The following is a 25678-nucleotide window of genomic DNA, read 5'->3' as shown; positions in this document are numbered from 1 at the left end:
TTTAGAGAGGAGCTCGACAGCTCAGGCGCACCGCACCTTATAAACAGGTGCGGCTCTCTCTTAGCTAGCGAGGTGGGACTAAACTCACCACCACGCCGCTGTGCAAGGCCATTGGTCCCGGTTGGTGGCACGAACCGGGACCAATTCCACCCTTTGGTCCCTGTTGGTGCCACGAACCGGTACTTATAAGGCTGTGGCCCCACGAGCACCTTTAGTACCTGTTCATGGCACGAACCGGTACTAGAGTTTCTTACTAAGCAGTTTTTTAGTCCCACCTCGCTAGCTGAGAGGCACTAGGAGCGGTTTATAAGCCCTGAGTGCAGAGACGATGAAAAAGAGACGCAATGCTCACGTTGCTTAGCTTCAACCCTTGAGGAATAAGGTAGACTGCATCGAGCTATGTGCAGTGCAGTCTACACTATTCCGAAAGGCTTGAAGCAAATCAACGCGCATTGCGCCTCTTTTTTATTTTTAATCATTAAAAGCAAAAAGAATTTTCATAAAGAACTTTTTTTGATAGAAACTTTAATAGCAGAAAGAATTATCATAAAGTAAAATAAATAAGTAATTAGAAACAAAATAAAATAAAATAAATAAGTTTTTTGTTGTAAGTAGAAATAAAACAAAATAAATATAGCAAAAAAGAAAATAAAAAAACTAAATACAGCAAAAAGAATTTTCATAAAGAACTAATGGCACTAATAGAAAGTTTATATGTATTCTAAAACTAATGGCACTAACAGACAGTTTATAATTTTGCTGACCTAAAAGCAAAAACAAAAGAAATAAATAATGCAAAAAATTTAAAAAACTGCCACCTATTGGGCCACCACGGCCTGAATACGACTAGAAACCCAACCTGGGCCAGGATTCAGGCCCGCAGAAGGCCCAATAGGCCAACAGACAGCACAGTGTGACATTAGGCCCGTAAGCCTGCATTTGAGAGGAGCTCGAGAGGGCAGCCGCAGTGGAGCTTATAAACCACTCCGAGCCCCTCTCAACTAGCGAGGTGGGACTAAACTTTTGGCCGCGGGCAGCGCAAGGCCTTTGGTCCCGGTTGGTGGCACCAACCGGGACCAATGCCCCCCCTTTAGTCCCGGTTGGTGCCACCAACCGGGACCAAAGGCCGCCGCTTCCCGCCCTTTGGGCTGCTGAAAAGAGGCCTTTGGTCCCGGTTGGTGGCACCAACCGGGACTAATGCCCACCTTTAGTCCTGGTTGCTGCCACGAACCGGGACTAAAGACTTTGATATATAAGTCCACACTTAGGAAATTTTCGACATACCTCGCCAGTTGCCCCCGATGCCGCCAGGCTGCCCGTGCTCGCCGTCGCCGCCCGCTCCTCATCGCCGTCGCCCCGCGCCCTTGCCTCGACGGGTCGCCGCCCGGTGCTCGTCGCCGTCGCCCTGCCCCCACGCGCCGCCCCGCCTCATGCTCCCCTGCTCGCGCGCGCCGCCTCGGCGCCCCGAGCCCCCCTGCCCGGCCCGCGCGTGCTCGCCGGCGCCCTCGCCGCCCCCGCCCCGTCCCGGCCCCGTGCGCCGGCGCCCTCGCCGCCCCCGCCCCCGCCGGCGCCATCGTCCTAGCCGCCCCCGCTGTGAGAGCCGCCGCCCCGGCTCTGTTTTTTTTTATTAGTTTAATTTTTTTGTTCATATGTGATGTATATGTGTATGTGGCTATAATGTATATGTGAACAAAAAATTTTTTGTATGTATGTAGATGTTCAAAATGTATGAATATATATGTCAAAAATGTTTTTTTGTTCATAGAAAGTTTTTTGTTCATATATAGAAAGTTTTTATATATGACAATGGATATATATTCGATATATATGAGAAATGATGATCCACATGGAAAAGTTTTATATATGCAAAAGTTACAATTTTAGAAAAGTTTTATATATCTAGCTAGGAAGGGAAGAAGAAGAAAAAGAAGGATAGGAAAGAAGAAAATAAGAAGAGGAAAGAAAGAAGAAGAGGAGAGGAAGAAGAGGAGATATAAATAAGAAGAGGAAAAAAGAAGAAAAAGAAGAGGAGAAGAAGAAAGGAATAGAGGAGAAGAAGAAAAAATAGAGAAGAAAGGAATAGAGGAGAAGAAAATTTTTTAGAAAATATTCTATTTTTTCTTCTTCTCCTCTATTCCTTTCTTCTTCTCCTCTTTTTTTCCTTCTTTTTTTTCTTCTTTTTTTTCTTCAATCCTCTCCTCTATTCCTTTCTTCTTCTCTCCTCTTTTTATTTCTTCTTCGTTTTCTTATATTTTATCGGGTCTGTCGTCGTCGATATATACCCCTCCCGATAACTTCAACACGAGGGGAGTCGATATACCCCCTCCCCGATAACATTATTTTCCCGTGTATATATGTCGTCGTTGTTGATATAACCCCCTCCTGATAACTTCAACACGTGGGGGGGGGTCGATATACCCCCTCCCCGATAACATTATTTTCCCGTGTATGTATGTTTTCGTTGTCGATATTACCCCCTCCCCATAACTTCAACACGAGGAGGGATAACTTCAACACGAGGGGGGGTCGATATACCCCCTCCTCAATAACATTATTTTCCCGTGTATGTATGTCGTCGTTGTCGATATAAAACCCCCTCCCAATAACTTCAACACGTGGGGGGGGGGGGTCGATATATACCCCCTCCCCGATAACATTATTTTCTCGTGTATGTATGTCGTCGTTGTCGATATATATAACTCCCTCCCAGATAACTTCGACATGATGGACGGTCGATATGTATACTCCCTCTCGACCGTGATAACTTATACCACGGGAGCACCCCCCGGCCCTCTCGCTCGACCAAAACTCTCGAGGACACCCAAACCCTATAAAAAAAACGATGTCGGTCTCCTACCCCCTCCCGCCGCGCCCCTACCCTTGAAGCATTGCCTAGGCCACCCCAAACCCGGAATAAGCTAGGTCTCCGTTTGCACTAATATATCCACCTGCGGTCATGTTTGTGTAATAATTGCCATGTTGTAATATTTGCAGAAACAATGGAGCACGAACGAGATGAGCAAGCAGAAGATGTGTTGGGGGACATAATCTTAGCCGGAGGTGATATCTTGTCGTATCTTAACGACAATGATGGTCTGGAAGAACAGGGTGAAGAAGCAGGCTACGGTGATCGAAGAGTGGAGGAGGAAAGACATGATTATGATGGCTCCGGTGACCCAATGCTGGTGCAAGAAGGAGCCCGTGGTGACGGCTCCGGTGACCGAACAGAGTCCGGCCAGGTAAATATATTAGTTAAGCCTGTGCTGACTAGCTAATTGATGCATTCATTGTTTTGGTATGTACACATATTAATTAACACTCGTCTTTCTTCTTTTTTCTAGCCCTCCGGATCGAGCACAACTGCGGTAAAGAGACGAGGCCCGAAGAGAAAGTTGCGCTCGGATGAAAGGTTTGAGATCACAGGAATCGCGCGCGACGGCCAACCGATTGAACCCCTCCGGACAAAGGATGCTTTTGCTGCTCAGTGCGGGGTTCTAGTTAGGGACAAGATCCCGATCAACATCCACCAATGGTATAAGCCTAAGAAGGAAGACCCTGAGGTGTCTTATGTCAATGATATGCAGAAAGATGATCTTTGGACTGAGCTGAAGGCAAATTTCACCCTACTGCCAGAGGAGGATCCGGAGAAGCCAGTTATAGAGCAATTAATCAAGTCTCATGCTCTTAAGAAGATGGTAGACCTATTCAGGAGGTGGAAGAATGAGCTGAAAACTTTTGTCGACAAAGAAGAGACACCAGAATTCGTCGGCCGGTATGAGAAGATCAGAGATCACTGGCCCGCATTTGTGGCCCACAAGACATCGGAAAAGAGTAAGAAGATGTCAGCGACAAACAAGCAGAATGCTGCGAAGAAGAAGCTTCACCATCGCACGGGGTCAGGTGGCTACCTCAAAGCCCGGCCTAAGTGGGCCAAGTCTGAGAGGGATCTGCTTGATAAAGGGATCGAACCAGAGACAATGAACTGGCCAGACCGTTGCCGGACTTGGTTCTTCAGGGCTGGCGGAACCTTGGACCCTGTATCAGGGAGGTGCCGTTGGACGGACGAGCAACTTGCAATACCCGTCAAGAAGCTTAAGCACTATATCGATGCAGCGCAGCAAGGGACGTTCATTCCAGACAGAGAGAACGACGAGCTCACAATGGCCCTCGGGAATCCTGAGCACCCTGGACGGACACGAGGCACGCCAGGCTCCGTTCCGTGGAAGGCTGGTTTTCCGGACGCGGGCGGTTACAAAACCCAGGAGAGGAGGAAAAAAGTGGAGCAGATCCAAATTCAGCGTCTGCACGAAAGGGTTCAAGTGCTAGAGGAACGAGACGGCAATAGAGATGCCGAAACTGCCCCCGAAGCTACACCGCCATCTCAGCGTAGAAGCAGCGTGGCTTCCACCGAGCTGCCTCAGCTGGAGCATGCGGCTACTCCTAGCTACCCCGTGGATGCTATCACGGAGTCTCAACATTGCCACCTTATGGCGGAATGGCAGAACTTGAAAGTCAAGGCGGCTGTTGGCTCTGTTTTACCTACTGAACCCGGCGCAACCTACCACTGTCGGCCGATTCCAGAAGGATATGCTAGGGTGATGGTGGATGAAATAACGGAGGGATTTGAGGACCTCCAGCTTGACCACCCTACCGGTGAAGGGGAGACTCGGCTGGGTTTAGCTCTGAAGACTCCATGCCTATGGCGGAAGGAGCTCATCAAGCTTCCGAACTGGACGGCTCCGGCGAGTAAGGGCACTCCGCCTCCTCCTCCGCCTCCTCCTCGGGCGAGTGATCAGGGCACTCAGCCTCCTTCTCCGGCGCGTGGCGGCACTCCGCCTCCTTCTCAGCCAGCGCCGGCGCGCCAGAGCAGCCAGCCTCCTCCTTCTCCGCCTCGTCAGCAAGGGCGGAAGAGACCCACCGCCGCTGCGGCTGCTCCGGCGCGTCGTAGTCCTTCTCCTCCGCCTCGTAAGCAAGGAAAGAAGACAGCTGCAGCCGCTCCGTCTGCTCTGCCGGCGTCTAGCAGTACAGCTGCCAGAGGCGGGAGGCAATACAGATTCGGTCCTTCTCTGAAGACTCCAGAAAAGTTACCATATGAGAGGACCGAGGAGGAGAACGCGAAGATCGTGCGAGCCGAAGTGAAGAACTTCTTTGAAGGGGTCAAAGCAAAGAAACATCCACCTCCGGAGGAGAAGGTAGATCCGGTGAAAGCAAAGCGCACTCTGGCTTCCCTGACAAAACCACCAAAGTCTCCGCCAAAAGGAAACTATGAGCGCGTTCTTGCAAAGGCATATGCCGAAGCGGAGCGGTCGGGAAGTACTGTCAGTGATAAAAGGATGAAAGAACGACGAGCTGGGAAAAAAATTGCCCAGCTCGGCGAACAAGAGAACCAATCGTGCCCCCCGCTCAAGGTGTCAAAAGACATCGTCGCTAATGATCCGGGTATGGTGCCAAAGATTACCTGCCCGACGATGTACATTATGAAATCATGGAGGTGGACGAACACAAATACCATTACGGGAAGCCTCTCGTCAAAGATGTCAAATCTCTAAGCACGATGATGCGAAGACTACATGATTGGTACATGAAAACCTGCAGAGAGTCTGATGGGATGAGTACTTTAACGCTGAGAGTTAAACCGGAGCATGACCTCGTTGGAATTGAACTGCTGAATGTTCCATTTGAGGATTTCTTCCAGTTTTACAATCTAAAGTCCCTCGATAAAACAACGATCACTTGCTACTGTCTGTAAGTAGTACTACTTCTGTCATTAAGTCTCTCTATATAGGTCAGCTCTTTCATTGCATGTATTTATACTTATCCTCGCTATATTATGCAGATTGAAGATCGCCGAATTGAAGAAAAGACAAATCGGTGATATTGGGTTCATTAACACAAATCTCATAGATGATTATGAGGTTAAATTTCATGCCAAAGATACCGAGGCCAACTTGCTACAATCGTTGGTAATAAATCAAAACAAAGATATAATACTCTTTCCTTACAACTTCAAGTGAGTGTTACTGTCTTCTGCATATTCGGTTTCCCTTATTAGTTCAGGTTATAGTAATGTAATTGATGACTTATGCATGCATGCGCAGCTTCCACTATATTCTCCTAGAGATTAAGCTTGAGCCGGGAGTAGTAACCGTCTTAGACTCGAGACGAAAAGATCCCCAGGACTATGCGAACATGACTCAAATGCTCCAGAAGTAAGTTAAAATCGATCATTATCCACCATATCAGCAACTTTGTTCATTTCCTGATATCAAGTAATTGTTTTCCTTGTCTGGCAGGGTTTGGAGAAAATTCATCTCAAAAGCCCCGGGACTGCCGAACCAGCTGCAATTTAGACACCCGAAAGTAAGTACTATAGTAGCATGTTCCGCGCATCTCCTAGTGATTCAAGCGCTAGTTTGATCAATACCATTTAGCATGCTTGCTTATCAGTTTGATTGACCTCTATTTCTTGTAAAGTGGTTGTGGCAGCAACCCGGGAATAATTACTGTGGATACTACATTTGCGAGTCCATCCGCTACCATACCTGTGAGCGGGGCTACACTGAAGAACAATATGAAGTGCGTAAGCAATAATATTCACAATTTTATTTTATTACCATCATTTGTGTTGAGTTTCATTTATTCATATATATATGTATTGACCCCCTTCTTCAAATTAGATTTTTCGGAAGCGGGATCAACTCCTAGCACCAGATCGTATGCGAGGAATTCAAGAGGAATTGGCGGCATTCTTCCTTGACCACGTGATCGCTGAAAACGGAGAATACTATGTGGACCCTGTGTTCCTACAATATAATTAGGAGATTGTATTGTAAGAGATAATTATTGTATATATGTAGCCGGTAGTGTCGGATAGATATACGAGAACTTGTTGTTCGACCAATATCTCGGAGAAGGAGAGGTGGTCGATATCACTTCTCTCTGTATGCATATATATATATATGTTCATGACGATCTTCTGTTTCCTTCATTTGATTACTAGCTAGCGTGTCTACTCCTCTCCATACGTATATAGTACGTAGCGTCGACAAAGCACGGAGATAAGAGAAGACACTTCTCTCTATTAATTAGCTAGCTAACACAATATATGAAACACCTAAATTAACCCCCCAAAACCCCTAAACTACCCCCTTTAAAAAAACAAAAACCTCAGCTCCTGCCAGGTGCTGACGCGTGGATGCCTATTGGTCCTGGTTGGTGGCACCAACCGGGACCAAAGTCCCTCCTGCCTGGGCTCCCCGCACCGGCCACGTGGACGGCCTTTAGTCCCGGTTCGTGTAAGAACCGGGACTAAAGGGCTAGGGCATTAGTAACGACCCTTTAGTCCCGGTTCCAGAACCGGGACTAAACGCCCTTATGAACCGGGGTAAAAGTCTCTTTTCCTACTGGTGTTTGTGTCTAGGTTGAACCCATGTTTTTGTGTTGTTGCATAAGTTAGTCACTAACTTACTATGCAACCTTTGTTTTCCTTTTGGTTTTCACTTCTTGGGAAAATGGCCTCGCATTATAGATATTTCTACTTCTACGAACCCATCAAACGATTGTCGTTGGCTTTAAAATCTTTAGATGGGAAAATATCTTATGTACTTCGAATGTTGGTACTCCACGTGATTGCACATAAGGACCGTCTTGATGAATAGAGTGAGCACATTGTCATCGTCTTGGACAAATAATCACGCCCGAGCAAGGTGGTAAGGCCACAAGATATTGACCAACATCAATGCTATAAAAGATGTGAAAGCACTCCTTCTTTCCAAATAATTGAAGTTCTAGATTTTTCCTAAGTCAAACTTCTGTATATTTGACCGTATCTATATTAAAAAATGTCTATATCTACAACACATCGAAAGTACATTTAATAATAGATCTGATATATATTTGGAACAAGGGATTAGGTACTAGGTTAAAAAACTCCACCGTGATGCCAAGCTAGTACATTAATTTTTCTATATACATTTATAACTTAATTAGAATTTTTTTCCTTCAGAAAGAAAAGAAAGAGAAGTGTTGTCGAATATCCATTTCAGCTCCCGAGCTCATCGGTGAGTAAAATCAATATAAATACTAAAACATTCAAAAAGTTCTGCATTATTTTTGCATGGAAGACATTGTAGTGTGTGAGGTCCGCTCCAAATTTCAGCATATTTGGTGTCCGAGCAGCTCTCAGAAAAAAAAATATCAGTCCGGAACAGTAAACTTTTTCAAAGTCTCCAATTTTGTTTTTTTTCCTGAGAGCAGCTTGGATGTCCAAATGAGCTGAAATTTGGCACGAACATCACGCACTAACACATCTTCCACGCAAAAAAAAATCAAAATTGTTTGATTTTTTCTAGTATTTCTTTTGATTTTACTGTTCACGCGCAGGTTCAGATGAACTCGGGAGCCATTTAGCTGCTCTCAAGTCTTGTAACTAATCCAACCAACAACGTACAAGCAGCGTATATATAAGCCAAGCTGGCAAAGATTTTTGTCTCGCGTTGACAGTGCAGACAGAGCTGGAGCCTACTTAGCTCTGACAGAGTAGAGTACTGAGGGGTGTAGCAAGATGGCAATGGTGGACGCGGAGGCTCCCTTCCTTACGGAAGACGCGGTCGATGAGCCACCGCTTGCCGGCGTCTCCGACTTCCGTGGCCGCCCTGTCTACAGCAGCACCTCCGGCGGGTGGCGCTCCGCCCTCTTCGTCGCCGGTATGTACTACACGCGTACGCACCGTCCTAGATAAGCTTTTGATTTGGTGGCGCCAACTAATTAATCAGCAATGAATACGGGCCGGCCGGCGGCATACATGAAGTGATGGAGGTCGCCAGCGCTTTCGCCTACTACGGCGTGTCGGCGAACCTGATCACCTACATGACGGGGCCACTGGGCCACTCCAACGCCGCCGCCGCTGCCGCCGTGAATGTCTGGTCGGGAACGGCCACCCTGATGCCGCTGCTGGGCGCCTTCGTCGCCGACTCGTGGCTGGGGCGCTACCGATCCATCATCCTCGCCGGCACTCTCTACGTCCTGGTATGGAAACCAAGTAGAAATCCTCCTTCATTTTTAACTATTTCAACATTTCTACTTACGGCACAATCAGTAGGCCACGACCTTGAATACCGAAACTCGTTGCTTTCAAATCTATTTAATCTAAAAATAATCGATTGTGTGGAGTAGAATGCAATAATGCAACTTTCAAAAAGGCTGATGTGCCATCAACTAACGGTAGGTTGGTCACCAAATATGGATTTTTTCTGATACGGATCAATCATGTATGTATTTATTATATAATGACGTGATGTAGTTTCCATATATAAAAAAATATTTGTATGAACTATCTTTAAGTAATCAAGGAACAACGGCAGGGGCAATGACTACTTTTTTCGGCGAAAGGACTATTAATGCCCACAGATCTAAAAGAATAACACTAACAAGGTTTTAGCGTTGCCTCGTGGCGACAGTCTAACAAGTTTATGAGCCTAAAGCTATAGTCCAATATAGGCATGTTTGAAATTCAAATTAAGTAATATGTGTTCCTAGAATGGATGTCTTATGATATACTCCCTCCGTCCAAAATAAGTGTCTCAACTTTAGTACAACTTTGTACTAAAGTTAGTACAAAGTTGAGACACTTATTTTGGGACAGAGGGAGTAAAACATACCTCAAAATTATTTATTTTCTGTTTTCGAATTATGAATTTCTGCTACATTTTAAAGTACATGTCACTTAAATGTCCTTCATGTGTTAGGCTTTACTTATTCTTGGCAGTTCTCCTTTGGAAGATTGACCATGATGACCTTAAACATTATAGTACCAATATTTTAAATTTAACACTTTCTTTTGTACAAATTATGTTCTTATATATAATCTTTTTGAACAATCAAACGGACAGCCGCAATTGCGCACTTCTGGTTTCAAGCCGATGCCCACCTTACCAAAGTATTAGCTTGCGCCAGACATCCTTCGCCAAATATTTGGGTGGCAACTCCCTTTGATGTTCATGTAAAGAAGCTCCCTTTGAACATCCAGGGTTTTCTTTCAGATTTTCCGATCTTTTCATTTCCTTTTTTCAGCCATCCTCTCATGATAAACTCTGGTGACAATATTTCATGTACTGCATGGATTTGGTACAAGTACGTAAGAAAATTCAAATCCACCTCAGTCCTCAATCATCTCTTCTATCGCGATTCACATTCATGTCTCAACTCTTTTTCTGGGTGGAGATCTAGTTGCATGCATTTTGTAGTTGACCGGTCCTGATCTTAGGATTGAAGAAAATTAGTTGCCAACCGAACAGGTCTATCCATTTTGCCAAATATTTGGTAAATGGCAATGGTTGCAATCCAAATGATTGGTGCTTTCCAGATATTTGGTAATTCCCTTGTTTTGGCGATACAAAAATTTTGGTAGGGATAATTGGGGCTCAAACCCTACATACCCATTAACTCTAAAGGGCCAAAGAATGAAGTCGATGAGAATATTCCTAATAGTGATACTAACAGAGTGTCTTTCATTAAACTTTGAGTATTTGTGCAAGTTTTCATCCTCCATCGAACGACTCCCTAGCGACATGTTTTTTACCGCCTCCCTCTGTCTCTACTGTCGATCTGTCTCATCTCCTATAGCCTTAGGCCATGGAGGCATGGTGGATCCCGACCCTTGACAGCAGGAGCACTCCTGCTCGGTTTTTAGTATGTTTAGGGTTCGTATCCCGCTTTGGAAGGTGAGGAGGCAGCGGCTCCCTAAAGATGGAATAAGGCCCTCCCATCCTAGCCCCCCGCCCTGATGGAGCGTTTAGCATTTGGGGGGGGGGGTGAGGAGGTGTTCACCGGCGGATCTCGCGGGAATAGATCGGTGTTTGTCTTTGCTGGATCTTCTTGGACATGGTCTTCGTTTGGCTGCGATAGTGTGCCTACAAGTTAGATCCTTCCGATATGCGGTTCTCATAAGGCGGGAGCGATGGAGGCGGCGTGCCTTCAGCTTGCTCCGCTGCTTATAATCATCGCTAGTTGTCTATAGACATGGATGTAATTTCTCTCACATCTAGTATTCTTTGTACTCCCACATTGTTTGATGAATAGATCAGAAGTTTTTCCCATGAAGCAAAAAAAAGTGTGTTTCATTGTGGAAGACGCAAGAATTCCTGGAGTCCCAAGTATTCCACGGAATGGAAAGAGCCACCGATGGCCATAAGTCATTGTCGAGGATGAGCCGGAAGAGGACATCCCAAAGGCAGTCAATGGAGGTGGGCATTGGGAGCCTTACCACACGGACATTGGATGAATAAGTTGAGTACATCCTCGCAGAGGGCATCACATCTTGGGAAGGATGTATTGTGGATGTTCTTGTGTAAGAGGTTGCATTTTGAATTTAGTCCATCTTTAAAAAGTAGTCACCCAAAAAATTATACTGTGCCTCGCATCTTGGAGTTCCAAATAAGAGGGGAGTTGGAGTCTTTGTCCTGCTCAATCGTGAGGAAGGAGTAAGAATGCTTGTAGGGGAAGGGGGCCGGATTAGGAATCATTCGTCATTTCTGTCGTTTGGAGGAAAATCATGCAATAAAGATAGCACAACATCTAACTCGAACAAGGCAACATTAGTAATGTGGTTTCATAAGCTAGACAATAGCCCGTTTTGCAAGATCTGTGAGACACCATAAGGGGTTTGGCTTAGGAGCCAAGTATATTCCTAGAAGAAGGTGGTAAGACCATTACTGTTAAGAACAAAGGAGATTTGTTAGGGAGTGGGTTCATGGTTGTTTGCAGTTATCCAGAGGAAGGAGGGGTTGGTGTGTTTATAAACAATTGTGTGGGAGTAGCGAAGGTCACATTGCCACCCAAATTTCCCTTGGGGCTGCCGACATGAGACCCTATGGGCGGCATTGCCCACATGGAAGTAGGGCGTAGTTCCATGAGGAACCTTCTAGAACACCCTAGTAGCTTCTAAAACATTTTGACAACTTTCGGGGCACTTCTAGACATCACGGGGACATTCCAGGACTTCCCGGGACACTTTTGAGATCATCTCGAGCACCTTCAAAAGTCCTTTTTCACAATCAATTATCTCCTAGTTCTCTTGGAAATCAATGGTGGTTAAGCGTGTGACCCTATAGGTTTGAAATCATGCAGACATCACCTAGAACACCCTTCGGTCAATAAGTATCAATAGGTCTAGACACCCTTAATAATTCTCACATATTCACGAAGATCTTCATTGATCCAACCTGACTTTATCGCATACAATTCTCTTTGCTTCGGGATATGTTATAAAACCCGATGCGAGACTTTTAGTGGTATCCCCGTGATCAACACTTTGATCACTATACCCAGTTATCCTCATTACCAATTTTGTTCTCTTTTCTGTTTCTACATTCTTGTATCCCTGTGATGTCAATCACTATGTCTGGCCAGACAATGTCGGATAGAGAAATACCGAGTGGGCCCAAACTGTAGTGCCCCATCGCCAGAGGAGCTAATCCCAGTCTTGAACTATCGAGCATCGTGACATACTTCTTTGGTATACCCGTCATCTACCTTTATAATAACCCAGTTATGGTGTGACATTGGCAAAATCAAAATTATCCATCTGATACACATGTCTATGATATTCTCATGGTCCAAGGACGCAAGTAAATGATAACACTTCATAGAAAATATCAATAATAATTATACGACACGATCTCGCAGTAGTTCATAAGTCTGGTCTATCGAACACCACTGATCTCGTAACAATATTTTCTCAGCATCCTTGTCACATTGAAAATGCCTATGATCACGTAAAAAGGATCATCAACAATATAAGCTAGTCCTAGAGGCTAGATCATGGATCTTTATGGTGTCTATGTTTTCACATATGCAACTGAGTTTTCCTTTGAATCTCACATTCAATAACCATTCCTATTATATCATAGAAATATAAAATTAATTATGAGCATGAAAAATAACAAAATAATCAATTTATTGTTGCCTCTAGTGCATATTTCCAATAAATGGGGAGAAAGGTGGCTTTGTGGACGTTTAACGAAAGACCAATGGCTAGAAAAAGTCATCGAGGATAGTCTTAAACTGGTTATCAACCTCTAGGAGGTGTGGGATAGAATCAGCATGTCTTCTCCGTATTGGGGGATGGTAGGGGTATGTTAGGGTTGCGGGGTGGGGCGTTGAAGGCCATCTGCGTGGGCTATGAGCATTTGGTGTTGTACTAAGTCTAAAAAAAATGATGCATAGGTAAGAGGAGACCGGATCACCTTGATGTAGCCCATTTTGCAGTTAATCCAATTTTCATGGACACCACCTAGGAGGACCACCATTTTACTGGAGGAGAGTGGTGTGTGAATCCAAGAGCACCAGGCTGGTTGGAAACCCATGTGTGTAAGAATGAGGAGAAGCGAGTACCAAACAATGGAGTCAAAAGCTTTATGGGAATCGTGTCTTGAAGATCATAGTGAGTGTCTTTCTGGAGTGATGCCACGTAAATAAAATTCGCTCGGGTAGACATGCCACTGATGAATCCAGCTTGATCACCATGAGTAAGGAGGGGGGTTAGGGGGTTTACACTGGTAGTTAGAAGCTTGGCAATGGCTTTGGGTAGACAATTTTTGAGAGGGATGTGTCAATAGTCATTGGCAGATCTACCAATGATGTCCTTGCGAAGGAGAACCGTATGTGCTCTATTGAAACCCACTACATGGACAATCTGGTTGTGAAAGTCCCGAAAGAAGGGGAGAACTATGTATTTTATGAAGTGTTATTACATTCTGTAGAAACTGGGCCCAGAACCATCTAGTGTAGAGCTAACATTGGGGTTCATATGTAGAAAGGCATAGTACACTTCCTAGTTGGACAAAGGGGCATCGAGTCAGGAAAGTTGTGGAATGGAGGTAGGGCAAATGTCTTGGAGGGAAAAACACCAATAGGTGATTTTGGGGGGTACAGATGAGGTCGTGGTAGTAGGATTTTAGGAAATTTACCTTTTGGTTGTGTGAAAAGAATTCGAGGCCATTGAAATTTTACATTGAAGATAATATATTTATAATTCCAAACAATAATTCATTAATTAAGAAGTACTCCCTACCTTCATGTTTGTAAATCCAGGGCCATCGAGGTCGATTCACTAATATTAGGATGTGTAGTTAATTACGCGTGAAAAACACCCACTCCATGTAGTAGTTATCAGTTGTGTAACATGATCAATTGATTTATCCATTGCAAGCACAAGTGTTGTCTGCCATTCTACATTAATTAGCTAGAGAGAGGGAGGTATTAATAAGATAAGTAGTTATCTCCCTTGGAAAATGCCGAAGTTATTCACAGACCTCACAAACTCGATCAAAGGGAGCACTTTTGGAGATTTCATAGTGGATAAAGTGTTAGAATTAAAGCCTAATTGAATTTACTAAAGATGTGTAATCAAATTACCATGAATTTTTGCAATTTAAAGGAAGAAGAAACTTTTTATGATGTAGAATTTTTAGAGATTTTCTGAAAGACAAGGAATTGCCCTATCCATCCATTCCAACCTAAATAAAAAAATTGACTACTAACTGTAATATAAGAAACAAGCAGTTTCTATTGTATTTTAGATTACGGTTTGAGAACATATACTTTGAAGTTAAAATGGGTGATATGCAATTGTATGAATTTAAGAAAATCACAATATTATTTCCTAATATCTATGACAAGACATTCATATTTGTGTCCGAGTTATATTCGTCCGATGAGCCTGACGTCTCATTAAGTTTCTCTCATGTATGAAAATCATGGAATTAATAAATGCAAGTATTAGACATGTTCACTTAAATTTGATACTCCCTTTGTTTCAGTTTACAAGTCCTACGCGTATACCTAGGTTGCCAATTTTATCACCCTAATATAAACTATATAACAAAAAAATTATACCGTTTGAAAATAGAACATCTGAAGTTTATATTGGTATATTTTTTGTAATATATGACTTGTATTAGGTTGGTCAAATTGACGACCTAAGGGTACGCGCACGCCCTGTAAACTGAGAGAGAGGGAGCAAGTATCTCACAAATCCCTTTCAGAAGCCGATTGGTAAGGTGTGGGAGCCTTTTTTTTCTGTCGTTACTAATCTGGTTTAGAACATATCTTCAAATTATACATGTAGAAAATGTTTCTTGCAGTTTTGGAATTGTTATTAATGGGTGGACCATTAAGCAAACGTTGACAACTATTTTTTTTACATGTGTAGGGGTATGCCATGATCACTCTAGCATCTGTGCTCACGGCACAACATCCATCGTTGTCGGGCGACACCTCTTCCCATCCTTTGTCGCTGCGGGTGGTGTTCTTCTACACCTCCCTGTACCTCATCGCCATCGCGCAGGGCGCAGACAATCCAAATGCATTGGCCTTTGCCGCTGACCAGTTCGATTCCAACCACCCCAGGGAATGCGCCGCCCGCAGCTCCTTGTTCAACTGGTGGTACTTCTCACTGGCTGTAGGTATCACTATTTCTGTTGGTGTAGTCGGCTACATACAGGAGAACCTTGGCTGGGGAATTGGGTTTGGCATGCTCTGCGCCATCATGCTCGGTGCCTTAGTTGTCTTCTTCCTTGGCACCCCTACATACCGCCTCTATGCACACAGTCCCGGTGCTGAGAACCCCTTTGCCCTCCTTGCTCGTAGCCTTGCCGCGCTAGCCCAACATGACAATGCCACTTCGAGCTCATTGCTTGGTTACAAAAAAGAATACCAGGTAGAACAGAAAGAGGATGCGGTAAAAAAGGAGGAGGCGCATGGCGTGGTACGGTTGCTGGCAATCTGGGCGGCGTGCCTGGCATATGGTGTGGTGTTTGCACAGTTCATGACACTCTTTAACAAGCAGGCCCGCACCCTGGACCGCCGCATCTTTGGCAGCCTGGAGTTACCGCCGGCGGCGCTTCAGATGTTAGGGCCTGCAACAACTCTGTTGTTCGTCCCCATATATGATCGTCTGCTGGTGCCGATGCTGAGGCGCGTGACAGGCACCCCGTCGGGTCTGACGCTACTACAGCGCGTTGGCACGGGCATGACGTTGACGCTGGCTACGATGTTGGTGGCGGCATTGGTGGAAACACGGCGTCTTGAGACAGCACGCGAGCATGGGCTGGTGGACAATGCTGACGCAACAGTGCCAATGTGCTGGGCGTGGTTGGTGCCACAATATGTTTTGATCGGGGTGGCAGGCGTGTTCGCGGAAGTCGGGATGCAGGAATTCTTCTACGACCAGATGCCCAGTGAGCTACGCAGCTTGGGCATGGCACTCTACTATAGCGTGATCGGCATGGGCAACTTCATCAGTGGCGCTCTGATCTCCCTGATCGACCGCATCACCAGCAGCGGTGGTGGCGACAGCTGGTTCGCGGACAATCTCAACCGTGCTCACCTCGACTACTTCTACTGGCTGCTTGCCGGCCTCAGCGCCACTGAGCTGGCGCTCTTCCTCCGGTGCGCAAGCACCTACGTCTACAGCCACAAGAGGCTCCGCTGAAGCAAGGACCTACCATGTACTACAAAATGCAGAGCTCCTGCCATTCCCTTACAAAAATGTTGTTGTATACTGAAATTTGGGACGATAAATTATGAATGCGTGTCTACAAATCCAGGTGATCGATGAGCTACAAAGAATTTCTCACTCCATGAATTGGGTAGATACAAATGTATATCTGCATACGCCAGCGCTATATTAATTAATATGGTACTACTTGGCATTTCACAAAGCCCATTTCTACATGCTGATTTTTCTTAACTATCGAAAGCATCCACTTGGTTTGGTCAACGGCGCCACATTAATCATCTTGGATTATTAGTCACGTGGCATTAGGTTTTTTTTTTAAACGGAAGGAAAAGATTTGCCTCATTCATTAATTAAGGGAGAAAGAGAGTTCGTAGTGCAATACATCGGCTCCACAACATAGCCCGTCAGAGAAGATACAACACAACCGAAAAAAATAGGACTACTCTTGGGGCATGATGACACTCAGATGCCTAACCCCTGCAGCGACCCATAGTTTGGCCTTGTCCTGGATGAGCTTGAGGATGTGGAAGGGAGGCGTGGATTTCTTTCTAAGCACTCTAGCATTTCTCTCGTTCCAAACAACCCAACACACAAGCATAGTAAGGGAAGCCATGGCCTTCCGATGCGCAGTATCAGCCTTCGACATATTGGTGCACCAACTCTTTGTGTTCTACTCCGCCGCCCACCTATTAATCTCAAGTTAACTGCCTCCCTTCTTGCTGCCTGCAACGACGCTACTTACTTAAGTTAGCTGGTCCACTCTTGCTGCGTGCAACGACGCTTAAGTTAACTGCCGTCAGTGCTCGGTGCAGTGTGCGTATCTTACTTAATCTGTACTTGCCGCCTGCAACGCTTCCTACTTGATCGTAAGTAACTACTACCTACTACGGTGCCGTGTGAGTATCTATTGGAGTGCGTGATGTATAATAGCTTCCCAGTTGCTAGATCCAATATCGATATCTCCGCTCTCCAAAATTCAAATCCAACACCTTACTGGACGTCCACTAGCTATGCGCCACCAGACATTTTATCGAGATCCGTGCAGCAATTTTCCAGAAAGAACACTCAACTCATCACAGTTCATGTCTTCAAGTCCCTAACAGTTTGCAAGGAAACAACTCAGATTTAGCAGATTATTCCTCAACTGCGTACACAATCTCTTTTTTATGGACAGGACCATGCCGAGCATCATCATCCAGCATATCCAAGTCAGAACTCTTGGTCTCTCTCTCAACATGAACTAATGAGGGTAAACATTTTCAGAAAATAACGTGAAGCAAATTTTCAGTGACAATCTGGAAAGAAACAAAATTAACAAGCCATGGTTATGTACGCATTATTCATCTAAAATTAAAAAATATATCCAAAATCCTTCACGGTTTCGAATCACTGGTCAACCACATATATACATCGTGAACATGAAAAATATTTCCACATGTTAAATCCACATCACAGATCATTAACACACGGAATCTGGAGCTGAAGGCATTCATACAAGATAAAATAATTTTCAGATCACAGAGTGTTCAACGAAACCCCTTCCTTTTTGCTAAAAAAGGAAAGAAAACAAGAACTCTCCTGTGAGGCAGACCGCGACGAACGGCAATATTACTAGTTAGCACCGCGAGGTATTGTAGAGCGGCGATGAGGGAGAAGGAGAAACAGAATCTGGATCTGATCGGGGTGGAACATAGACGGTGCATCTGGGCTTTGGGGGATAGTGCATTTTTTTTTCCGAAAAGGTTGCGGGATAGTGCATAGAACTGTGATAGCTGCAGGTTGTAAGTGCAAACAATTGTCATCAGCCCTCGGATCTATATTGGATGGATAGGATATTAATCCCTAAAATAAGGATGGATAGGATAGTTAGAGGACGTCCGACTAGGCGTGGGAAAACCAAACACATCGGTTGATTGAGTGAGGGAGTGAGTGCCTCGATCCGCTATAAAATGGCAGCATCTTGGACGTGAGGAACCCACACTCTCACTCCCTCACTCATTAGCAGAGGCTCACTGAGCTTTGACCGATGGCGTCGAGCGGTGCAATGGTGTTGGCCATGATGGGCCTCCTCGCCGCGCTGGTCTGCCCTGCTGCTGCGGCGGCGACGGAGTTCATTTCCATGCCCACCGACAACGTCGGCGACCACTCCTACGGCGTCCACGCCACGGTCTGCCCCAACCTGGAGAACATTGTGCGTGACAAGGTGGCGGATGCGCGCAGAAACGACATCAGCGTCGTCGCCGGCCTCCTCCGCATCTTCTTCCACGACTGCTTCCCTAACGTACGTTGTTGCCCGTGTGCTCTTACTTACTACTCCTTTTTTTTCGAAAAGGAGGTTGGAGTACTATTTATCAAGTATAAGTATGTACATCTTGTGTATCCATCGTGCAGGGCTGCGACGCATCGCTCCTGCTGGAGCCAAGTCACCTCTACTCCAGCGAGCGGGACCTTCCCCAAAACAAAGGGCTGCACGAGGGCGCGCTCCAACTCATCCAGCGTATCCGCGATGCCGTGCGCGAAGCCAAGTGCACGGACGTGTCGTGCGCCGACATCACCATGCTCGCCACCCGGGACGCCCTCATGATGTCCGGGGCACCAAGGTACGACGTGCACCTTGGCCGCAAGGACAGCAAGCGCCCCGCCTCGTTTGCCGAGGTCAGACGCTTCCTGCCCGCACGCGATGCCAAGATCCGGGATCTCATCCAGGTCTTCGACAGCCGCGGCTTCAACAAGGGTGACCTAGTCGCGCTCTCCGGCGCACACACCATCGGCAAGGCAACCTGCCCGAGCCTAGAATTCCGCACCGGGGAGCCTGCCTGGTTCGTCAAGGCAATCAAAGAGAATTGCCCCAGATCAGGGGACAAGAAGCACATACTCGATGTTACCACCCCCGACGTGTTCGACAACAAGTACTACGGCAATCTCCTCGTAGGGTTGGGTGTGCTTGGCACCGACATGGAGCTCCTCCAACACCAGGAAACAAGATTTTTTGTAGAAAACTGGGCTAAGGACGAGCATCTGGGGTGGTTCCATGGGCACTTCGCCGCCGCCATGAAGAAGATGGCAGATTTGCCCGTGGACCCAAACGGCGAGTACCGCGACAACTGCTTCAGGCCCAAGTTGGTGAGGAACCTCACCGCAGACGGTTTCGTGGCCTCGGCTTGAGAGATCATCAGATGCATCACACCATCGACCGCATAAATTAATGTGCATCCGTCGACCGCACGTCATGCCATATGTGCATGTAATAAGAGCAGTACGCCTAGCTTATCTTTTGTTTGATTGCAGTTAGCTTTTGTATGCCCACCTAGTCTAGAGCCACTCGGCCTGTGGGGCCTTGTATCGTCTCAGCTCAACAACTATTCCAGGCAGCTTTCTGTTGTTGGGAGCTGCTCTCAAGTTTTATCTTACAATTGTTTTCCATCCTTTAGGTTTTACGCCTGTTTCTGTCATGAAAATTAATGGAGATGTAAGATTGTGTTTTTTAGCTCATGGAGAAGTTATTATAGTTTTTCTTTTTTGCTCAAATAGTAAGCTAATCAAAGGCAATGGGAGACCCAAACATCTGATGTTTTAGAGCACCGCAAAGAATTAATGTTGCGATATAGACCTGATCCGAAAATAACATGCTCCGTACTAGCCCTAGTGTCAGAGAAAGTGGTACTTTTCGTAATACTTAAACTTTTTCTGCAAGGATAAATAATAGTAATCTATTAATAAGTATAGTATCGCAACAATTGTCAAAGCAAATATGCGTTCCACATGCTTCAAACTTTTGGGTCGGGTTTCAGTTGGAAACTGGCTAGAGCCAGGGCGGATAGCATTATTGGTCTTTTCCATCTGTCCTTTTTCTCGTCGCAAACTAGTTCCATCATTATCCATGTGCTCCCTCTCCAAAGCCTATTAATTCGCTGCTTTGGACCCTGATCAGCACAAGCTACTTGGCTAACAATAGCACCATCTCATCTTCGGACGTGAGGAACACACACTCATTCACTCACTCACTCTCTCTGTCACTCATGGTTATAGGTGTTAGAATTAGAGATAAACTTCACATTGTAATCTCAAACTAGCTCTATCTCTATTTCTCTCCCGTAGCTATCCTTCTCTCCTCCTCTCGTGTAACAACCGAACTCCTAGAGATCGGTACAAACTTGTAAGCCACAACAGAGGCTCTTTCTGCCTACGATCAGTATATACGTGCGGCTCCTCTACAGAGGAGTAGGAACGCTTCAACCTACAATAGGGTTACATATAGTAGTACGGTAATAATGCAATTATGGGTGCATTTTGCATCATGTTCTAGTCAGTGTTTTTGCATGGTAGACTTAATATTTTCTACATTTTTCCACGATTGCTCGCGCATTTTTTGTCTCATTTCACCAGGACCTCCAGAATAAGGAGATTTGGAGCATATTTTAGAAAATTCTTTTTTTTAATATGTTGATTGGACGCATGGGAACCTTCCTTGCGAAGGGAGGAACACTTGGGAAGAAACCACACGCCGTTTGGAGGTTCCAGAAAAGAAGATGACGCGTGGTTGTATCGTGTGCTGCTGCCTTCTCTTGATCGACTATTTCCCCCTGCAATCATGTCTATGAGATGATAAACAAAAAGATGACCAATCCAAGTCACATGAGCAGAAAGATACAACACTCCATGAACATGATGCCTCGTCCCCACACTTGTCATATGGAAAAAACAAAGGGTGTGGTTATATCTCAGTTAGCTCAAGCTTAACCAAGTCTCGGTTAAGTGGCATAATCATATTTAGATACAAATAACATGTAAAAAAATTATAAAAGAAACAAAAATTTGTATGGATCTTCGTGTAAAATCTCATGAATATAACATCGACTGAGACATAACGACGACTCATTCAACCGGATTTAGCAAAGCCGAAAAAACAACGCCCCAGCCGCACCACCGACACATGGACAAAATGATGCCCCCACCATACAGAGACCGGTCCCCTTGTATAAATAATAATTGTGCGCTCTTGGACAAAATAGAGGAGAGAAGGAAACACATTTACTATCTTTGGTTTGTGGACTTCTGAAGCCAGCATTGGTCTTCCTTGTTGTCGCACTTATGTAAACCGAGGGGAATTCTTGTACTCAGAGCCTCTTGCTATATACATGTATTTGTACACACCTAACACAATAAACAGAAGCAGGACGTATGGTATTATCTCCTTGGAGAGCGCAAACCTGGTAAACTCCGTGTTGTTACCATCGCTCCCGGACGCCTAGCCTAGGACCCCTACCTTGTGATCTGCCGGTTTAGGTTCCTCGACCGGCTTTTTTGTGAAGCTTCTATAAGCTTCCGGCTGGGTTTGTGATGCTTTCAGAAGCTTCCTGATGATTTCTTTTCTGGTTTTTTGTTTCTTTTTTATTTTTATTTTTTTATTTTTATCCCTTTTGCGACTTTTTCTAAGAATGCTTAACTTTGTACAAATTCGTGAATGTTTGACAAGTTCGCAAACTTTTATCAAATTCGTGAACCTTTTTGCAACTTCATGAATTTTTGAATCTTTTCAAACTCATGAACTGTTTATCAAATTCATGCGCGAATGTTTTCTCAAGTTCATGATTTTTTAACTTTGTGATTATTTTAAATTTGAGAACTTTTTAAATTTCCCCGAAAACCTGTCAGTGTCGATGACTTTCTAAAACTCTTTTTACTATTTTTTTCCCCAAAAAACGTGTATGTTTTTTTTCGGAACCAGCCGTTATTAGTTTTTTTCTGGGCAGTGAGCAGCGAACGGCACGAGCGGGCCAGCGCAACCGAGCGAATATCCTAATGGGCCGAGCCATCTCAGGGGCCCATCTCGAATTCTTCGTCGTTTAGGCTATCTCTCGTCAAAAACAGAAAAGGCGATCTGTATCGTACTAGGAAATTCCTCCCAGGTTACTCAAAGAAAAAAGGAAATTCCTCCCACGGTGCTACTCGATCTAGACGGCTAGGGCAGGTAAAGAAAGATCCAATCGATCTCCTCCCGGGCGAACTGCAGCCTCCAGGCGCCCTCCGGCGTCCATCACGTCGGCCTCCGCCACCGGCTCCTCCGACGACATGTCTTCACTAACGTCCATGCCCGCGGATCTGGTTCAGCTGGTCGGCTGGCTGCTGGCCAGAGACTTGCTCGACTACGTCCGCTTCCGAGCCGTGTGCACGCACCTGCGGTCCAGCACCGTCAGCCCGCGCGGCCGCGGGATCATCAACCCGCGCTTCCATCCGCGCCAGTGGTTGATGCTGCCCGAGGACGACCCACGACAACCTAGAGACGGCACTGGCAGGAAACGATTCCTCAACCTCGGCACCAAAGTGTTCGTCTGCCCTCGAGTTCCTCTTCTGAATGACCACTGCATTCTCAGCCGCCTCGAAGGCCTCCTCCTCCTGAAGCGGAGCAGGGGACACACTGATGATGAAGACAATAACGATAATGTCTGCCTCCTTCACCCCTTCACAGGGGACGTCGCAAAGTTCCCATCAATCACGTACGTCACCATATGCTTGGGATCGACCCGCTGGAATGCACGCAACGAGCGTTTCTTTCCATGGAACGTGACCGCCTCCTTGAGCCTTAGTGTCGAAGGAGTCCCCATGCTCATGATCATGATTACAGATGTGCCGCGTGTACTCTTCGCCGCCATGGCTGACAAGCAATGGAGTTTTTCCGCCTGGAGCTTCTCCCAGACTAGGATCATCAGATCATCCCAAGGAAAACTATACGTGTCGCCACTGCTGCCGCCGCACATGCCTGGCGATGAACCACAGATTTTCCAAATCGACCCACCTCGGCGCCAGAGGATTTCTTCAGGGTTCAGCTCATATTCGTTCCCGCCACCAAAGGTGATCACTGCAAGTCAGTACCAAGCTATTTTTGGTGGTCCTTTCAAGCTAGTAGAATTTGACAATAAGAGATTCTACACGTCAATTCCATTAATTGGTCACAAGTTTTCCTAGTGCATACATGGTGCACAAGTTGTCCAAGTTCCATTGGTCAGAATATTGGATCTTATCCTAGGAAGGGGTGTCCTACTTGTCGGTTGAGTTGTTTTGTTTAGATTTGCCTTCTTTTTCAAGTGAATATACAAAAATTCGCTTCATTTGGATTATTATACACACAGTGCCTTTGACATGTAAGAGCAATGTAGGAAGAAAAACCTTGGTGTTTTCATTGAATCATACAAATATGAGATGAATGATCAACTAGTTCCAGCCCCAGCAATTGTTACTCAATCAATTTTTACCCCATAGTTGTATATTTGTGACACAATTTTCCCTAATTAAGGAGTAGTGGTTGGAAGTTGGGATGTTTTACACCATCATGTGGTCCAACCGATCAGGTCAACATGGACCGTGATGTTGGAAGTGTATTCACGGGGGCGCGTCCAATGTGCTATCTGGAGGCTGTTTTGGTGTAGTACAGGACTGTTGGCAGGCTATCCGATGTGTTCGGGGACACTCGGCTAGGTTCTCCATCTCGCACCGTAGATTTGGCATTGTGCTCGGTGCTGCCATCATATCCATTCCTCTTGCTACCAAGTTCACACTCTGTTTGGTGTCTGAGTGAAACAGAGCTACCAAGTTCACACTCTGTTTGGTGTCTGTATGAAACAGAGCATGCAATGATGAGGCGTGACATTGCTGCGGGTATTCCATCGTTGGGTAAAATGGAACTCTAGGTGCAACTATAATAACATCTTATCAAGCCTGCATATTTTTAAGAATCGTAACTATCAATATAAAAATAAATAAATAAATAAAATCATTTTGGGCGTTCTTTGTTATGAGGTCTGTAAATCCAAAACCAGGTCCTTTGCTTTTTTTTGAATAGCCAGGTCCTTTTCGTTGGCTCGAATGTTTTCTTTGCTGATGCGAAAAGATAGTAAGTTTTTTAGACAACTATTTCTGTTTCATCTTTCCTTTCCTGGTACACATATGTTTGCAAGTGGTTATTTTGTACTAAGACCAAGATGCCTTTCATTTGCTGTTCTTAAAAGAATATGCCTCACTAGCCTTTATCAACCTAGTACGGGTTTGATGTTTGTTCTGGCAGGGCAGTGCATTAGCTACTTCTCTTATAGCTACGTAATTTTGTCTTAATCAAGCTGCTGATCCATATTCAAGTCATACAAAATCAGATGAGATAATCATGCATAATAATTATAATACATCTCTGTTGATAATTATCCTAATGCACAATTAATCCGATTTACACACGAGAAAGCACAACTATAACCTTAGGCACTGATGAATCATGTCTTACGTCTTGTCCTCTAAATTCCTCTGTGTGCTCAATCATCCTCTTCCTATCAGTGTCGTGTCTCCAGTCTCCACGACCTTGCATTGGGACCCACCCAAGGCTAGAGCGGCTAGTATGCATGGCCAGGGGGCTTGCTGTACCCTCTATCGCGTGGGAGCCATATGATTTCGCTGGTGCCACCCTCCGGCCACAACCTTTATATTACGCCAAAATTCATCGAATTTTATAGGACCTTTTCCCACCATCTATTTGAGGTATTTGTGTTTCGATGTGAAATATGTGCCTGATAGCTATCTTCGGCTTGTTGACGTATGGGAGTTTACTTCAGTTCTTCGTCGATCATTGCCACACCGCTCCCTGATCAGGTTTGAATACTCTACCCTTGTACTATGGGCATGAACATACTTAGAATGGTAAGGTAATATTTATACTACACTACCACATTTTTATGAGGAAATTTATACTACCACATTGTAGTATATGAGACGTGAGGGTAACTACCACATTGTACGTAGTATATAAGACGTGAGAGTAGGATGTATAAATGTAGATACATGAGCCACTTGCAATCATTATGATCATGTGTGTAATTCTTGTGACAGATAATTTTATATGAGATAAATAATTTCATTATGATGTTGTATCTTGGTTGCCTAATTTATTTGTAGATGTACACTGGATCTCCATTTGATCAGCCTAATCACTGGCAAGTTTAGATGAAAGAACACTAAGACCACAGTGTGCATTAGATGGACTAGACCATAATTTATGAAGTATTATTGGTGACAAAAGGGGGGAAAACTTGATGGGATTTGCCTCAATAAGTGTTGACTCATCGTCCCTGTAGACATGCGGAATAGGCAACATATGCTCATTTGTATGCCATTATG

General features: G+C 45.1%; 2 protein-coding genes and 1 long non-coding RNA gene across 3 annotated transcripts; all 3 read left to right on the top strand.

Moving 5' to 3' along the window:
- Positions 1-6209: 6209 nt before the first annotated feature.
- Positions 6210-7056, top strand: LOC141042154 (uncharacterized). The gene is made up of 3 exons (XR_012203971.1): positions 6210-6360; positions 6475-6576; positions 6678-7056. It is a non-coding gene; the product is annotated as an uncharacterized lncRNA (long non-coding RNA).
- Positions 7057-8495: 1439 nt separating this feature from the next.
- Positions 8496-16694, top strand: LOC109747579 (protein NRT1/ PTR FAMILY 5.10). The gene is made up of 3 exons (XM_020306615.4): positions 8496-8705; positions 8810-9027; positions 15212-16694. Exons 1-3 carry the CDS (start codon positions 8564-8566, stop codon positions 16490-16492), a joined length of 1641 nt encoding a protein of 546 aa, XP_020162204.1. The 5' UTR covers positions 8496-8563; the 3' UTR covers positions 16493-16694.
- A 1795-nt stretch (positions 16695-18489) lies between these two features.
- LOC109747575 (peroxidase 31) lies at positions 18490-20006 on the top strand. Its single transcript, XM_020306611.4, has 2 exons — positions 18490-18800; positions 18911-20006. The coding sequence occupies exons 1-2, from the start codon at positions 18546-18548 to the stop codon at positions 19682-19684; spliced, it is 1029 nt and encodes a 342-aa protein (XP_020162200.1). The 5' UTR covers positions 18490-18545; the 3' UTR covers positions 19685-20006.
- Positions 20007-25678: the final 5672 nt, after the last annotated feature.

The sequence above is a fragment of the Aegilops tauschii genome, chromosome 2, assembly GCF_002575655.3.
Source record: "Aegilops tauschii subsp. strangulata cultivar AL8/78 chromosome 2, Aet v6.0, whole genome shotgun sequence".
NCBI classification, from domain to species: domain Eukaryota; kingdom Viridiplantae; phylum Streptophyta; class Magnoliopsida; order Poales; family Poaceae; genus Aegilops; species Aegilops tauschii.
This window is presented reverse-complemented; position numbering and strand designations above follow the sequence as displayed.

Coding starts and splice junctions, on each gene's coding strand:
- LOC109747579 (XM_020306615.4), top strand. CDS start 8,564: ATGGCAATGGTGGACGCGGAGGCTCCCTTCCTTACGGAAGACGCGGTC. Junction 8,706..8,809: donor CTCCGCCCTCTTCGTCGCCG/GTATGTACTACA, acceptor GCATACATGAAG/TGATGGAGGTCGCCAGCGCT. Junction 9,028..15,211: donor CCGGCACTCTCTACGTCCTG/GTATGGAAACCA, acceptor TTACATGTGTAG/GGGTATGCCATGATCACTCT.
- LOC109747575 (XM_020306611.4), top strand. CDS start 18,546: ATGGCGTCGAGCGGTGCAATGGTGTTGGCCATGATGGGCCTCCTCGCC. Junction 18,801..18,910: donor TCCACGACTGCTTCCCTAAC/GTACGTTGTTGC, acceptor TCCATCGTGCAG/GGCTGCGACGCATCGCTCCT.